General features: G+C 34.0%; 1 protein-coding gene across 1 annotated transcript in view; it reads left to right on the top strand.

The window, feature by feature from the left end:
• LOC111085734 (Down syndrome cell adhesion molecule-like protein 1 homolog) overlaps positions 1-17997 on the top strand; it is a 148184-nt gene that overhangs the window by 105518 nt on the left and 24669 nt on the right. The window contains exons 8-13 of the mRNA XM_022385712.1: positions 662-781; positions 3827-4000; positions 6102-6249; positions 6748-6896; positions 9117-9251; positions 17650-17805. Coding sequence (XP_022241420.1) covers positions 662-781; positions 3827-4000; positions 6102-6249; positions 6748-6896; positions 9117-9251; positions 17650-17805 — 882 coding nt within the window. The remainder of the gene's footprint in view (positions 1-661; positions 782-3826; positions 4001-6101; positions 6250-6747; positions 6897-9116; positions 9252-17649; positions 17806-17997) is intronic.

A 17997-nucleotide genomic window follows, 5' to 3' on the forward strand; every position in this document is an offset into this window, starting at 1 on the left:
TTCGAACCGTCCATCTGTTAATTGATTTCACGTGCTTGCAAGGATCTCACCCAGCATATGCTTTGTAATTTAATGCATTAATCAAATATAGTTTCATTATTTGTCATTTTGAGAAGCTATGTTAAGATAATTTCGGATATTTTCCGAAAACAAAACGAGTGCCATCTACTTAAGTTTTTCGCAGTAGATTTGTTTGATCACATGCGTAATATTCATATAAAAAGATTTAGGGGTCTGGATTGAGAACAAAAGCCTGTCTCCGATGTCTCTTCGATTTAGAAGTTTTTCATTTACGGTTTTACTGTTCAGCTAGAGATACCTGATGAAGAGCATTGCCCGAAACGTTGTATCTGCATGTATTTAACATCTCGTTGTCTTCGGTGTTTTTTTTATCCAATGCCAAGTTAATGAAGCGAGTAAAGCGAGAATTTTTAGATATTATTTGGACTGCAGTGATTAGTGCTTGATTTATGTCTCAGCAATGTATTTTACTTTTTAGCATTATATAGATCATATGGTGTGTTACATAAACAATTGATATTTTTTTAATAACATAAGCAACATATTTTCCTTTGCAGTAAAACGTATATTGAGAGAAAGGTATAATTTGTTTTTAAAAAGGAGAAATATTTTATATACGATTTTTTTTTCTTACAAATAGTGCCACCTCACTGGGTTGTGGAACCAAGCAACTGTTCAGTAATCCAAGGGCGGTCTGTTAATATCGATTGTGTTGTCCAAGGATATCCTCCGCCTCGGATAACTTGGATGAAAGCCTCAGGTATTCTTCTAAGGTCAAATGTTTTATAACGAAACTTAAGCTACCATATATAATGGACTAAAAGCGTTAATTTCATTATTGACTAGTGCATTATTTCCTGAGCACAAAACAATTTATCTAACTATTTACTTAGTCCACTTGATTAATCATAGTACTTCTAGGTATCTTGGCTCCTGCTAATGTAATGACATTCACTGTGAACTGTACAGTTAATCAGTGGTTCGAGAAAATATTTTCGTTTTGATTTATTTTTCGTAACAGCCGTTTTATCTATTTATCTGTTTGTGCATTTCAGATCCGCCATAAAACACCATGAAGCAAAAACAGCAGGGCATAATATAAAAGGCTATATACATACATACTTATTTCAAAAAATTATTACATTTATAAAAAATGAGTATTTTACTTAGCTACAAAGCTATTGGCAGGTTTAAATGAAACTTAAAATGCAAAGTTTATTAGTATTCTATCTTTATCTATAATCTGAAATTTCGTCTTATGTTGAACGTTTTCTTTTCGGATATTCAGGAAAAGCCACAAAAGGGTTATTGGCGCCTAGCCGTTCCTAATTTTAAACTAATAGACTAAAAGAAGAACGCTAATCAGTAACATCTATCAACTCTTGGACTACTCTAGGCGAAAAGTGGGATGTGACCGTCACTCTTATAAAGTATGGCTCGGGTTTGTCCTGTGATAAGACTATGGATATCGGACCTGACCAGCCGAGTTCGAATCCGTTCGATACCACAGAATATTATCCGCACTTTAAGCTATGGGTGCGTTATAAGAGTGAGAGTCAAAAACTTAACGTGAAAGGTGGATGGTAGAGTGCTGCCGATTGTCTGCCTTCCCTCTGGTAACTTGTTCAAAATCAGGATACCCACTTGAATACCCACGCGAATTTGTGATAACAGGACGCGAATCATGAATCATCCGATCTGTAATTCAGTAGATCACGCTCGGCCCTATCGACAATGTGAACATGAAGTTACTCTCTAGTAAACATCTTGTAATTTGCATCTTTCGCTACTTGTCAATTCTTTTTTTTTGTTTCTTTTTTCGTTATGAACAATTTCCAATTCTCCTTCTATCATTTGTTATGTCATTAACTCTAAATATTTTGAAACATAAATCCAAGAATATAAATAACTTTTTTTTCTGAAACTTCACAGAAGAGAAACAAGAACTGTATATCATATCGTGATCCTCCTTATCTTTGGCTGATCAATTTATCATTTCCTGGATACGACCACATAGATTGCCATCAACGTATATGATATATAACTAAAAAATATATTCTACAAGAGTTTTTGATTCGAACATTAACGAAGATCTTCTATTATTCAGATAGAAAAAACAAACGAGAACAAGAAAAATACATGAATACAGAGAATCGAGCTTATTTCAAGGCGAGTTTATGAACATTCCTACCCTAATCCTTTTTGAAAATTCTGTAGTGAATGTATAACATCCTAATTTGCTTTTTTGGAATTTCTTTGTATTACATATGGATACATCACGTTATGTAATATGCAGCTACAAAATAAGAAGTACATTTGTAGACTGGCTGTGTTTTGTATATAAGTAAAATACAACTGAACAATTTCACTTATAAATAAAGCCATAATAAAGTGGAATCTACTATAAAAAGGGACAATAACAAGATCCAAATTGTTCATTATTGAACAAACGTGACCAAGTCTTTCATCTTGGCTTTATTTATAAATCGAAACCGATTTTCTGTAATAATGAATAATATATCAAACAAGAATCATTGTTTACGTTAACAATGTTTTTACAACACTGTGTAGTTTATTTTTGATTTACTATAATATCTGATATTTTGTTCATAAATAAAGGCAATAATAAATAACTACGTAGTTTTAAATAGTCAATCTACTACTTGTGCAATTTAGATTTACTATGGTTGAATTGAAGGCAGAAAAAAAAAACGATTCTCGTATGTAATTTCTCAGGAGTTTACAAACGGAATTATGTTGCTACGTGCCACTAAATAATATCACACAATTAAAATAAAATGCATGTATGCATTAACCCTAAACCAAATATACTGAGGAATTGGAATACAAAAGAAACATACTACCTCTGTTTTAATTGAACTGTGATTTGAATCACTATTGTTTGTTTGTTTGTTATTAAGCACTAAACTACACAATGGGCTATCTGTGCTCTGCCCACCACGTGTATTGAAACCCGGATTTTAGCGTTGTAAGTCCGCAGATATACCATTGTGCCATTGGCGGGTTAAATTAATATTACGGATGACTCATCAAAGAAGAGTATTATTGTTTATTAATATTTTTAAAGTAAGCGAATAGAAAGCTAAGCTTATAACTCTTTTCACAAAATGGAACGATTAAGAACAATATATTGCGGAAATATGTATCTAATGATCCATTTATTTATTTTTTCTTTACAGAATGCTCTAAGATAGCTTCTCTATAACCTTTTATTTTTATGTTTACGTTTAAGCATCTATTTAAAGTGTGCATACAAAATACGCTTTTTTTTAAACAGTTTTTTGCTTCTTTTGTGAAGCATTTTTGATACTTTTTGAGACGTACTCTATTTGTTTATCACCAGCCCTCCAGTAGCACAGCGGTATGTCTGCGGACTTACTACGCTAGAATCCGGGTTTCGATACCCGTGGTGGGCAGCGCACAGATAGCCCTTTGTGTAGCTTTGTGCTTAATTACAAACAAATTTGTTTATCACCAACTGATAAAGTAAACAAATGTACATGAATCGAATTAAATAAATAAAGAGCTCGATTATCATTTCTCAATGCTTTAGTCAGTTTATTTAACTAATCTTTATTGGACTCTCTGTTTTTCAAAATTTCGTTTTCTATAACATTTTAACAAATCATTGATAAAGTCCAGTTTCAAAATAACCAGGTGTCGCCCATATCCACCATTAAACTTGGATGAAATTTGAGATATTGCTCAGAAAATTTCCATTGCTAGAATACCATTAGTTTTATAGTTCTATACAATACTTTTCAAAGTTATTTCAGTATTGGTCATGGCGCTACCAAAAACTTTGTTCCTCTCTACAACAGTCAACATTACGTCATATTTGACAATGGTACTCTTATTATCAGAAATGTGGCCAAAGAAAACGAAGGGTTCTACTTGTGTCAAGCCAGTAACAACGTTGGTCCGGATCTTAGAAAACTCTTCACTCTGACCGTTCATGGTAATATTCTACATTTCCAGTAATGAAGCTGACATATATTTATTAATTAAACACAATAAATAATCTGTGAACATATTACTTAAAAAACACACTTAAAAATTAACACTGTAATTTTGACATATTCCATCTAAAAAATACAGCTTTTAAAATATCCAATACAAGTTTAGAAAATATGCAGATAATCAATTCACAAAGTTGGATAAATATTTTCTGTGCATGTGCTAACAAATTTTCTTTTGAAAACACGTTCATTCTATGCTCCTAAATTTCTAAGGTGTTCACGGTATATTCGCAAAGTACGTTACATTATACATTGTGGTATACATCAGTACAATAAAATTATATCAGATACACATCTGATTCCAATGACATGTTCGCTCTTTCTTAAGCCAAATGTACATATTTTGAGCTACTTTCAAAAATGTACTAAATTAAGAACTTCTGACGTACAATGAAATTTTGACTGTATTCTATTTGTATTTCTTCATTTTACTACATTTCCATAAAAAAACGAACAGTTAAGACCAGTGCGACATGTGTTGAAAATCATCATATTTGTTAATAAATTCAGATAAAACATTTGTTTGTAAAACAAAAAAAGCAACTGCCCCATCAAAGAAACATAATCTATAAAACTCTGCTTTTGAGAGAAAGTAGGGTGGGAATAATATTAGACCTTATGTTCGTTGACATGCGTTTGTAGGTAAGCAAAGTGTAACGAGCATTCTAATCTCCAAAATACCTCTTCAGCTTAGTAACTAAAGACATACACCGAATATTTATACATCTATATCTGTACAAATAAGGCTGAACATAAATTTAAATACGTATATATACAAGCTGATACATTTGAGATTAGAACATGTCGGTCAATCCTTAGTGAGCACATCATCAACTCATCCTGGGGCTTTTGTGGGATTCTGGGTGATTTTTTTTTTACATGAGGACAAAAATCATTAGGACTGGAAAATCAAATAATGTTGCCATTAAAAAATGAAACATTATCCTATTCTAGTTTTTATTCGACACTCTTCAAGAAGTTCTTTACTCAAATATCTTAAATCAACAGTTCAATGCATAACAGTTTTTTTGCACAAACGCATATGAGAATGTAAAAAGCAATTAACTGCTACATTAATTCATATAAGAAACAATTAACAACAGTAATTACAGAGGTGAGTTATGTAAAGAAACATTCTCCAGTTCATGCAATAGAAAAATTAACTCGTGCGCTTCAAGTACAAGGGTAGATATTTTCAAGATATCCATACCATAGAAACACCATATAATTCTTTGTATTTATGGTTGGGAAGTTTCTAAGGCCATGAAACTGGTTTCTTTTCACTCTTTTTTCTTCTTTATACCCAAAATATAGAACATAAGCTATTTTCAATAGAGTTCTAACATACTTCTTGATTTGTATCGAGAATCCCAAGTACTTAAAATGTATACATATAACGCTAACCATCAATGATATGTTTCATTTCTAGATATCTTACCTCTCAGAAAGGATCTAACATGTTCGAAAGAAGGTTAACATTAGGTGCACATGAGTATCTTTAAATAAGATTTATAGATTATTGATGTTTCAATATAAATTAATGTCATCATGAAATGCAGCTGGTAAAATCTCAAGCTGAAAGACTGACATAATGTGTAGCTAGAGTTTAAATGAAACAGGAAAATAACAGTGAAAGAAAAATATATTTAGAATTTAATGTTGAGTGTTAGCAACTACTTTTACTGGGAACTGTATATCGTGATTCTAATCGTGTGATGCAATGGTATAGCTGTTATACCCAGGGTATTTATTATTCTGAGAAACTAATACAGACATGTAATAAACACAAGCAATCTAAAAAGAGGCAACTTTTACTCATTAGATGTCCCTGTTTGTTTGTGTAAATGTTTGTTTGTTTCACAAATCTCCAATAAATATCATACATAAATGCTTATCATACATATACTTATACGTAACACTTGGATGAGTATAACACTTTGATAAGCGTATTTCATTATAATATGAATTAATGACAGCAGTAATATACGATTATGGACTTCAGTTATTTGTTGTTGTTGTTTTTTTCTTTCATACCTCAAGTGCCTCCTAGTGTTCATGTTCAACACCAAGTTCATACAGCAGTACTGAACGATATTTTGGAGATCCATTGTGAGGCTAATGGAGAATTACCCATAAAAATTAAATGGTTTAAAGACAATCATGATGTCACAAGCTCGTCTGATGGAAGGTAAGAAGTGCAGTAAAAAAATCCGCTAAATGGTAGGCCTACCTATCAACGCACACACCTATATATTACATTATTAAGTTGCCATAACATTTATTCATATCTCCCCCTCCCCCCAAAAAAAACTTGTTAGAAAAACATTCTTGAAAGACGTTAATCAATTTATTTAATATATTAAAATACACTCTCTCCATCCTATTATGTTTAACCTTAATTTTTTGTAACTTTCTCATCTTCCCCATCTATCAAAATATTATCGATGAATAATAAGTTTTCTCAGTTGAGTTATTGCACCAGACACAAACAAACGTGTTAGAAAAGAAAGAAAACGACAAATCCATAACCGTCCATTGTTGGAGATAAACGTCAAAAAGTACAAATAGAAATCACTGTAATTTATAAACGAGTACTCATTTTATAATTACGCTAGTAGGCATTTAACATTTGTTAAGAGGAATTATTTTAGTTGAAATAATACACATATAACTTACTATAATTTAGGTACGTATTAGAAGAGAGAACAAAGCATTCGATGGTTGAATCGGTGCTCTACATATCCAAGGTGATTAAAAACGATACCGGATTATTCTCTTGTCTCGCTTTTAATGCGTATGGGAATTCAACAGGAAAATACCAAGTTATAGTACAAGGTGAGTTAGCTTTGTCCATTCTTGTTTCTACTTTCAATCATTAAACAACAGTTTTTAATGATTTAACGAATCAGGGACTACTTTTGTGTATTTTGAATTATTTTGAATTTTCTTGCTTAACAGGTGTTAAAGAAGGATGTCGTAGTGAAAATCAATAATAATGATACAGTTACTCTTAACTTTTAGATTAATAAATATAAATAAATTCTCGAAATAAATAAAGAGTTACTTTATGTTTTGTTTTAGTAGTAATTTCTCTTATAAATTGACACCATATTCAATAATACTTTGGACTTTAAAACGCGTAACCCGGCCATACGACAGTTCTTTAAGAGCCAACTTGTTGAAGTATACTGAACTTTAAATTATCATCTTTTTTCAAGTCCATTTGGGCATTTTAATCATGCATTAAATCAGATTTACTATGTCAGTAAAGTGTGAGTATCAAATCTAGTGTATTTCTATCTGTCGAATTTGAGAAATTTTAGGTTTTCGTGCTTTTTTTTTACAATGCCAGAAAGTTTCTATTTATAAAAGAAATGAAGTTATAGTTTAGTTAAAAATGTGAAAAATCATGAACGGCGATGGTCTTTTGATTAACGGTTACACCCCATTATCTCCTTCCTACAATGTTTTTGAAACCCCTTTTTTAAAGTTTAAAATATTTTAAACAAATGTCATTATTTAGGTGTAACACCAACTCTTTTAGGTTACGACCTTTGATTAAATAGTACAAAAATACAGTTAGCTCTTAAATGCTCCTGGTTTTTATCTGAATCAGTAAATCGGAACATTGATAAAATATACGCACCAATCATTTTCTTATAGGATGCTGCAAACGAGTCTTTTTCTCTTAATTCCTGAATTTATCTGCATTTCTGGAGTACAATGTCCAAAAATAAAAAAATAAAATCCTTTACATTTAAAGCTCCACGTTTACAAAACTCTTTTGATATTTTAAACTCATTTAATAAACTCATTTCATAACGTTGTTGTTGATGAGTTTACAAACGCTTTAAATCTTTTTAACTCATTTCATAACGTTGTTGTTGTTGAGTTTACAAAACGCTTTTGATCTTTTTAACCCCCTTTCATAACTTTGTTGGTGACATCTTTTTTTACAGGGTTTTACAGTGTTACACGAACGTGTTGTGATTTTTACAGAAATTTGATTTGATTGAAAATTGTGGTTTCTTTGCCACACAGCATGTCCTTTATGATTCACCCGAAAGAGTTGCAAAGTATCTTTCTGAAAACTATGTTTTAGGATTTTATGGTAGCGCCCACTAAATCTAGCCTGGGTACGAAATAAAGTATCCAAATCAGTCTCTAGTCACAAAGAACCAAACTTTATCCAACTACGCCTATTGCAAGAATACACAAATTATTGAAATTAACTCGAAATTATAGGAATATAAGAAATTTATGAATTTACTTAGATTCAAGTTTATTTGTTTATTGTGGTTTTATTACGTTTTGTTTGATTAGTGTTTATTTAGCTAAATATACTTATCGTAGTATATTTCAAATAATAACTTAGGTATATTAATAATAAAAATAACTGAATTGTGTTTTAATCAACGCTTTCAGTATCTACTGAGTAATACATATAGCTCCAAGTGACTTAAAAATTTAGTCAACTAGAGAGTTACTTAGTAGAGCGCATACCTCCGTCACGTAGCTTTGATCATATTCAGCCCTCAAACAATACGAAAATGTATCCGTATGTCCCTAGTTATTAACGGATACAGACCATTTTTGGCAGGACAACGAGGAATAATATTCTGCATATGTCCACCAAGTGTCATCAAAATCCGATCATTTTTACTGAGTCATAGAGCAAAAATAGCGTGAAAAAACGGTCTCCATGTTAACATATAGGGAATTTTTGGATTTTCGTAACCTTGCTGTGACCTTGACACTCCAAAAGCTAATCACGTTTATATTAGATCATATTTCAAACGTATACCAGCTTTAATCCAAATCTTTCCAGCCATTTTCGAGAAATCTTTCGTACAAACACACACACACACAGGGGTGAAACCTAAATATTGAATGTGCGAACAAAAACTCCATTAAGTTATTATTTATCGTATCTAATACGTTTCTAATATATCATTTTAAAGAAATTATCATATACTAAGTACAGCAAAATGACTAGTTTTAATGCTTTAAGTAATTAGCTTCGAGTAGTTTAATAATAAAATAGCGTCTTTACAGAAATGCCGACTGCGCCATCTGATTTACGAATTGAGAGCAAGACTGGAAGAAGTTTGAGTGTAACTTGGAAAAAACCGTTTGATGGACATAGTGCCATCACTCGATACAGCGTACAGTATAGTTCAGAAAAGTCTGGTAAGATAGTTTTATTTTTCATAATAAAAATACATAAACTCGCTCAATTAACAGGAAGTATGAAAAAATATCATGGTCTACCATGGTCTTCAAGTAAGTGCTGACAGACTTTATATCTCTTCCTTTGCCCAATCTTCGCTTTTTGTGTCTAGGCTGTGATGCCAGATGTTTATCCTTCATAAGAATACCGAAACCCAGTGATGACGAATTATCTCATTGGTATCTGTATAGCACCTATCCATCAATAAATGTATTCCAGAGTATCTTTTAGGTAGTCCCCTGCTTGGATGTTGTATATTGAATCATTAGAATGTCACTGTTAGATATTTAATATTTAATGATTACTTAGTTTTCATAAAAAGAGTGTTAAAAGTTAATTGTTATAAAAGCGTTAGTTGTGACAAGTTTAATTACGTAACTTGGTACGAGTCGTTCGGATTGTATGCAGTTTAATTGTTGTACTATAGGCTTTAGTAATATTGTTGACGTCATTTTATTCGAAGCTTTCAAATTCTTCTCGTTATGTGCAATATTGTTGCTACTAGAGGGCTAGATATTTCTAGCTTTTTCTGTCGCGTGTTATAAATACGTGCAAATACAGAGAGGAAGTCAAGAAAGCAAGTTAAGTGAGAAAGAATTAGACAGATCTAGACTTTTTGATTGGCAGTTTAGCCGTGACGGGTGATTTCTAAAGATGTTAGTAAAGAAGTTAAGTCAGAAAATGTTAAGTTAGTGAGAGTGAAATTATACTGAGTGATTGTTAGTTAGTCATAACGGGTAAAAGTTAAAGTGAGTTTCACAGTAGTATTGCAAGGAGAATAATTTGTATTGTCAAAGGGTATTTTAAAGTAATTGAATCCACCTGTGTACACTTTGACGAAAAGGAAACAATTACTTAAAGTTCTGAATACAGCTGTGGTAAACCACAGACTGTTCAGTAAGAAACAGAGTAGAGAAAAATAGTTTGTCTTCTCAGTTGAGTTCTAAAGTAACTGAATTAGCCTATGTGGACTTTTGACAAGAAAATAGAATTATTTAAAGCCTTAAATACAACTGTGATAAACATTAGTGTGACGAAGTTTTGTACGTATGTTTGACATATTTTATATATGTATTATTTTAAAACAAGTAGATTGTGTGCTGTCCATTTATTTTTGAAATTTATTGCCAACACGTCACAGATATCTATTGTAAAAGAATCCACAGCCCATATTCAAAACTTGACATTTGGCGAAGCAGCCAGGATTATACAGTGATAAACGGCGGTAGAAGAAGACGTGAACGACAGCGAAAGTAGGTCTATATACGTACAACTGTAGTGGTGGCGAAAATAATGTAAATACTACAATCACACAATATAATTTTGTCAACAGATTTTGATAAGTGTATTGAAAGAGGTGAGCGTCTTGGGCTAAAATATAGTGAACTACGAGAGTTTGCTAAACAATAACAAGAACTAGAGAGAAAATAGTGTCAAAAGAGAGGTGGAGAGACTGGAAATATATATAGAGAGATAATAAGAGCCTAGATTGTGAAAGAAGCAAAGGATAGAGAGAGGAGAGATTGGAAATAGAAAGAATAAGAGCACAAATTATGGTTGCCAAGCTCACTCAAAAGAAAGAGGAAAGATCCAGGAATGACAATGGGATCAGGGCCAGCGGACTAAGCTGCCCAAATTTGTTGAACAGAGATACGATATAGATGCTTTCCTGGAGAGATATGAAAGATTCACCAAAAGTCAGAATGCGACAAAGGCAATTGGACAGTCTGTTTCAACAAGCTTATCACTGGAAAAGTCCTACAAGTACATTCAGGCATGAAGTCAGAAGATGCCATAGACTATGGCAAGTTAAAAGTGGCCATAAGCAAACGCTATGAACTTACCAAAGGAGGTTTTTGTTGGAAGTTCAGAGAAGTCAAACCTGACACTGGAGAAACTGTATTTCAGTTTGTGGCACGTCTACAGTGATACCTTACAAGATGGACTTGCATGGTTAAGTGTGAAAATAGTTTTGACGGACTGGCAGATCTACTAATATGTGAACATTTCTTGATTACGTGCTCAATTGACATGCCACTGTTTTTAGAGGAGAGAGAACCAAAAGATGTAGATGAGATGATCAAGCTGGCAAAACATTATATGGAAGCCCGTGGAGGGAGTTTAACTGGCAAGTCCAAGAATATCCAGTTAAAGTCGAAACCAGTGGTAGCTGACCAGAAGCAGGATTCTACCAAAGGTAACGGGAGGTTAACAGACAAATGTGAGAAGAGATGCAATATGTGTTATAAAATAGAGCCTGTTGCTAAGGTGTGCAAGTCCATCACCAAGAAGCAACAGCAGAAATCTCAACATAAAGCAGCTGGAACTACTTATAAAGATAGTGCTGGTAAGAAACAAGAAAAGAGTGACTGTCACCATGGATAGCCAGAAGAAACAGAATGAAGAAAACATGTCAGATTCACTACAAGAAGGAAGTGTTATTTCCATGATTAATCAATACACGACTAATGGTCATTTCAAGTTAGCAAATGGATCAAGAGTGCCAGTAGTGATTGGAGCATGTGACAAACATAGAGAGCTGACACTAAATCACAATATGCCAGCAGGTGAAGGCTATATCAAGGACAAGAAAGTAAAAGTCCTACGAGACACTGGGTGCACTAGTGCAGCAGTGAGAACCAGTCTAGTATCTGTGAGCAGATGATGGGCAAGGTGTACTAATTGATAGGACTGTGAGAAACTTTCCCATATCAAAAATAAAGGTGGATGTTCCATACTAAATGGGAAACCTTGAAGACCACGTGTATGAAGACACCAATATGTGACTTGGTGATTGGAAATATACCAGGTTGTATAAATTTGGAGGAAATAGATAGAGAGAAGACTGATGAGGCATCTATAGTCACTACAAGAGTTCAAGGGTAGGAGAGCAAGCAAGACATCAAGCTGTTGCAAGTATCAAAAAGTGACATCCCGAATGTAGGTCTACAGTAACATCAAAGTCCACACAGGTGGGTTGATTTACTTTAAACACACTTTAACAAAACAAATTATGCACCTTTATCTTGGGAAGATAAACACATCAAAGGAACGCAGAAGTGGTTTTTGCTAAAAAGGCACAGGGTCGACATTTCAAGGTCAGACAGAAGGTTTTAGTTCTGCTACCTACAGACAACAACAAACTCATCCTGCAGTGGAAAGGACCTTTTGAGGTGCAGGAAATTATCAACATAATGTACTGTAGAGTGAAAGTAGATGGGGAGCCCAAGATCTACCATGCCAAGCTGTTAAATAGGTACTTCTAGAGGGAAAAAAACCTAATGGGTGCAACTATTTAGGCACAGATAGACATGACAGGTGTAGCTGTCATAAAAGTAGAATCTAAAGACAGTGATCTTGTTACAGAAGATAAAGACCTACTAGGCCTAAGAACATTGTGTGGAGATGAGACACACAAAAACGTCAACATCAGTAAAGAACTGACTGGCAAGTAAAAAAAAGACGTACAAAATATACTGTGCCAGTATACAGATAGATTAGGCATTAGGTATATTGTTGACATTTATTGTCAACAAGTCACAGATATGTACTGTAAAAGAATCCCAGCCCATAAGTAAACACCTGACAGTCTCAATTAAAATAGGCAGTGACATGATGATGAAATACATGGTCTTTACACTACAAAACCTTGGGAAAGGATTTTGCATGGAAACATTGTTGATGCTGTGCAGTGTTGCTGAGGCTTGTGAGGTGTAATAGGGTCGTGATGTGGGTGGCTGAAGTACATACACTGACCAGTCTTAAACACGTTCTTTGTATCTTTTCAATCTCATTTAGCTGCAGAACACTCATACTTATCATTAATGGAGTAGATAATACTTTTGAAGAGCATAAGTATGTGACATTCCTCAGCTCTCTTTCCCACTGTAATTTTTCTTGTATTGATGCCTTTGATAGTTCTGGTTATCATATGTTAATGTGGCTGGCGATGTTGAGCTGCCTGTCAGAGATTACTCCAGGTACTTCAACATTTCTTTGAGAGGGATGGTAGGATGGTAGTGACTTCAAAGAATTAAGGGTGGTGACGATTTGTTCTCATCAGCATGTCTGCTAAACAAATAAAAGGTGAAATGGGGCAGCAACTGCCTAGTAAGGCATAACATGCCATGTTGACTGGACATGTCATAGACTGGGATGATAACAGTTATCAACTGAGACAAAGTCTGGAAAAGAAGAAAAATTAAAGAATCATTGCCAAATAGAGACCCAGGCCTGGTAACCATCAGCTTGTGGCTACCATTGGCCAAATCATCACTCGCTCTACTAACCAAACACGTCACATCCATATCAATCTCCCCAAAGAATATAAAAGCTCCTGAAAAACCAGTGCAACTGATTTGAAGACGAAAAAAAGAAGCCTTAGAAATGGCATCCTTTTCTATGTGTAGTACTTTTGTAAATTAATCCTCCAAGACTTTCTCCACAAGTGATATGCTATAGTAGGCAATTGCTACCCATTTCACGTTTGTTTATTCATCATGAAGACTGAGTAGCTCATCTATAAGAGCATTATGATTGTTAGTGATGGCAGAACATGGCTTTGGCAGGATTAATGACCATTCCTGTGTCATGGTATCATATGGTCACCTTGTTTGTGATTTTAGCTTTGTTCATCAGAATGTTATCATCAAAGATAATCACATGACATCTGGTTGTGCTGTTAAGACAGACTAGATCCATCGTGTAGGTGTTGAAGAGGACTGGCAAGAGCGGCAATCCTTGAGTCATACTTGTATTGATGGCAATCCAGTCTGGTTGCTAACTTCTACATTTGATAATAGATAGTGGTAGATAGTGCAGTAACAATACATTTTACTTATATTACACTGATGCCCATTTTGAACATTTTTGTAGCAAGAATGTACAACTGATTCTATTGTAGGCATCTATCTTCCAGATCTAAAGTTATCACCAAGGTGTTCTGATCAGATTCACAGCCTACCCATGTATTAACTGCAAGTTTAGCAGCATTGATCTAGGTTTCTCATCCACCACAATATCCACCTAAGGATGAGATTATCAGTAGTTCCATCTGATAAACAAGTATTCTCACTGCAGCCTTCTCTTGAACCTGGCCCATGATGTTTTGTTGGATGAAAATTTGATGAGAATGGTCTTTTAATAGCCTGTGTAATAATTTGATAAATACATCAATCCATATCTCAAGAATTATACTAAGTTGCATAGATATATTAACACGCTGACACCCAGTTCAACAGGATGGCTTCCGTAAGCTTTTTAATGGTGGAGAATTCTTATGTATTTATGACTATATGTATCACATACAAGTGAAAGATGGCTTCCATATCTGCTTGTAGCTGTAGCTTTGGTAGGGACTGCTGTAGCTCGAGCCTTTCTTAAGTGTGACCATTGTCACATTGATTAATATATATATATATTAATTGCTATTATTGCTATATATTTTGTTCTTGTGCCAGCCATAAGTTTTTTTAAAGAGCCAGAATAAATTGCTTGTGAGGTTATAATACATATCATTTCATGTTTCATACCATGAAAGCTGAAACCGTATACAGAGCACAGGATCTATTCTGTTCAATCCTTGTTTCCTCTGCTTAGGCTGGCTCATGCCTTATGTGTATGAACTCAACCTAGGATTGACTTTGTACTTTACAGGCTTTATGAGTATCTCTGTCTTACCAGTATGGGTTTTCCTTTTGCAAGAAGTTTTGCTTTGACTTTGCTAAATGGTGGAGAGATCATTGAGAGTAAGAGTGCTACCAGATATCTTGACATCCTTGTATGGTGTTTTAGACTGTTGTATACTCCTGTATTTTCCATCTTCATATGCACCTCGCACAGGATCACAGTTGAAATTATGTCCACTATGCTAAGTAGAAATGACACTTAAATTTGGGTTAGTAAAAGGAACGTATAGACAGAAGTTTTTGTCACTTTGGTGTTCATTACTGGTAGTTAACCTAAATTTAGAAACATAAGATTGGTGGCTATACTGTAGAGCTATTTGGCATTGAAGTCTCATACTGCTAGATCAATAGGAATGTTGTCAGACAGATCAAATAGGAGAATCCAATCTTCAGTATAATGTGCTGTGCTATCTTTTATGTAGACTTTGGTGTTTGAGATATGTATAAGTAACTTCGGGTGAGATATCTGGATGGTTTGTAACTTCAAATGGTAATTGTTTCACTGAGAGCTGTCATAATGCTCATAGTAGATTTGGCTTTTGTGCCAAATTGTGATTGTCAACCCTGCTCTGGGTTAGCATGTGATATGAAGTATTAAATTAAAGCCAGTGAGAGTTTAGTGTCTTGAAAGAGGTTGATTACATAACATTCACAGAGCTTCTCAAGGCAGTATCTACTTTCTCTGGTCCTCCCTGATATTGAAGTAACCTATCATAATGGAAGACTGGCAGAGTTTGGTGAGCATTTTAATGCATATATCATTTATCTACTCAGTGTTTAGGCTTTGGTTCCCTGTTTTCTCCTCCTCCACTGTGCATAATGCCTTAATGTAATATCGTTTATATGCAACACATTAATTACTCGCTGTTCCAAGCTCCAAGGTAGGTGAATGACAACAAATCAGGTCAGTATTCTATTAGAATAGAGCTGTCATTCTTGAGGTGGGTAAACACTGGCAAATAGGGTATACAGATTCCCTACTACTACTAAAAACCCTCTCTGGCACAGGACCTGCTTATAACTAGGTACCTCATCTTTTCCACCCTCTAGCAGAGCGTTGAAAAGTGTCCTCTTTGCTTGATGACCTTTCAACCTACCCAATATGTATGGCATCATCTTGCATAGCTTGCTGAATTAAGTTTTGTTGACCACTGATCCCAAGGTCCAGAAATTCATACACCTAAGTGTTGCACACAGCCAGGCTTCACGTAGCTTAACACTGGAAGTGATCTTACCAATATATTATTCCCTGTCTCAGACTATAGGCCTTGTTCATGTACTAAACCTAAACTGAAACTAACTATAAAATTAGCTCTACAGTTAATACAATGTAAGTACTGTACTTGAATGTACCATTAAACACACAGTTTTAATTAAACACAACATAACCAGCACATAGTAAAATTGTACTCAGGTCAATAATTGACACATGCTTAACATCATATGTAACTGCACAAAACACGAGCTAACTCTGTTCTTGAAATGAAACATGATAGCTATACTAAACCTATAAGTTTGGTAGATAAATTGTATTTTAGCAACCATAGATTCTCGGAATCAATGTGCATGCAAAATAAGTCTAATCATGTGTCTAATTAGTCTGCTTATGGCTGACAAGTCCAATTCAAGAGCGTCATAGTTTGTTACAAATTTCACAAATCCGTGTGTTGTCTGTTTCCATCTTTCTCGCTTTATTTCCATCCACTGGATCAAAGCTGCTTCATGTTGAGCTGCACCCAGTGCCAGATGTTCCTTTCAGATTGTGGGGAAATTTGTGAGCTCCTCCCATCTTTCTACGTTGATGTTAAACGATTTCATGTCATTTTTGCACATGTCTTCCTCGAGCTGTCTCGAATCTCGCCGAACAAAATATTTTGGGGGCTATGGTCTTCTCTCAATCCCCTAATATGTCTGAGCCATATTAACATCCTCTTCTCGATATTGGTTTTAAAGTGTGTCAGTCCTGCTTGTTTTAACACTCTTATATTTGGTGTATTGCCTTCCATCTTTATTTTCACGATTTTACTCATAAATCTCGAGTAAATGCGTTTCAGTCTCTTGATGTGCCTAGCATATGTTGTCCACATTTCAGAACCATAAAGCAAGGATGAGCAAACACGTACGACGACAATATCCCATGGTGCAATTTAATATATATATATATATATATATATATAAACAGACAATAAGCACACATCCCTAAGAATACAACTCGACCATCTGCACATAGCGCAATTTAATAAATAATTTCGATTAGTAAATAAAGGTATAGCTCGGTAAATATAACAGAATACTAAAGGGAAGATGTGATTACACGAGACTTATGTGTAGAGATTTTAAATTTAATTTCGAAAGGGAATATTCAGAAAAGAAAATTTTACCTATTTATTTTCTTACTTCAGTCCTACTTGTACTCCATCAACTAAAACTTCTCAATATTCAATAACTTGTAATAGAGCAATAAGACAAAGTATTGAGTTGACTGAAATGGCCGCTCATTTCACAGTCATTTGAATATGAATACTATGCCTAAATTATATATTATAGAAAGACAAATTATTAATCTTAGGAATGTTGTAAAAACAAATTGATTAGAAAACATCACAGATATATAACACTTTTTATCGTTGTTATTTTTTAAAACAAAACATAATGCTTTTAAATGCTTTAGGCACATGGCAAGAGATGAGTGTTCCTTCTTCTCAGACATCTGTAGTCATACAAGGTCTTGTTCCCGCTACCTTCTACAACTTACGTATTTTTGCTGAAAACGCCATTGGAAAAAGTAACTACAGCGCTATCTACAAAATAGAGACCGAAGAAGAAGGTTTTTAATTTTTCTTCGCTGTTTTATTTTTATTATTTTCAATGTATTATATATTATATATATTTTTAAATCAGATAGTTTTCACTTAATTAACTTCATTGCGGTTTTTTCTAAAGAAATAACAGTTTAATCGAATGTTGCAATCTCTGGTGTATTCGCTAGTAATGTAAGAATTACACATTTAATCGAGAC

This window comes from Limulus polyphemus, unplaced genomic scaffold (genome assembly GCF_000517525.1).
Source record: "Limulus polyphemus unplaced genomic scaffold, Limulus_polyphemus-2.1.2 Scaffold582, whole genome shotgun sequence".
Taxonomy (NCBI): domain Eukaryota; kingdom Metazoa; phylum Arthropoda; class Merostomata; order Xiphosura; family Limulidae; genus Limulus; species Limulus polyphemus.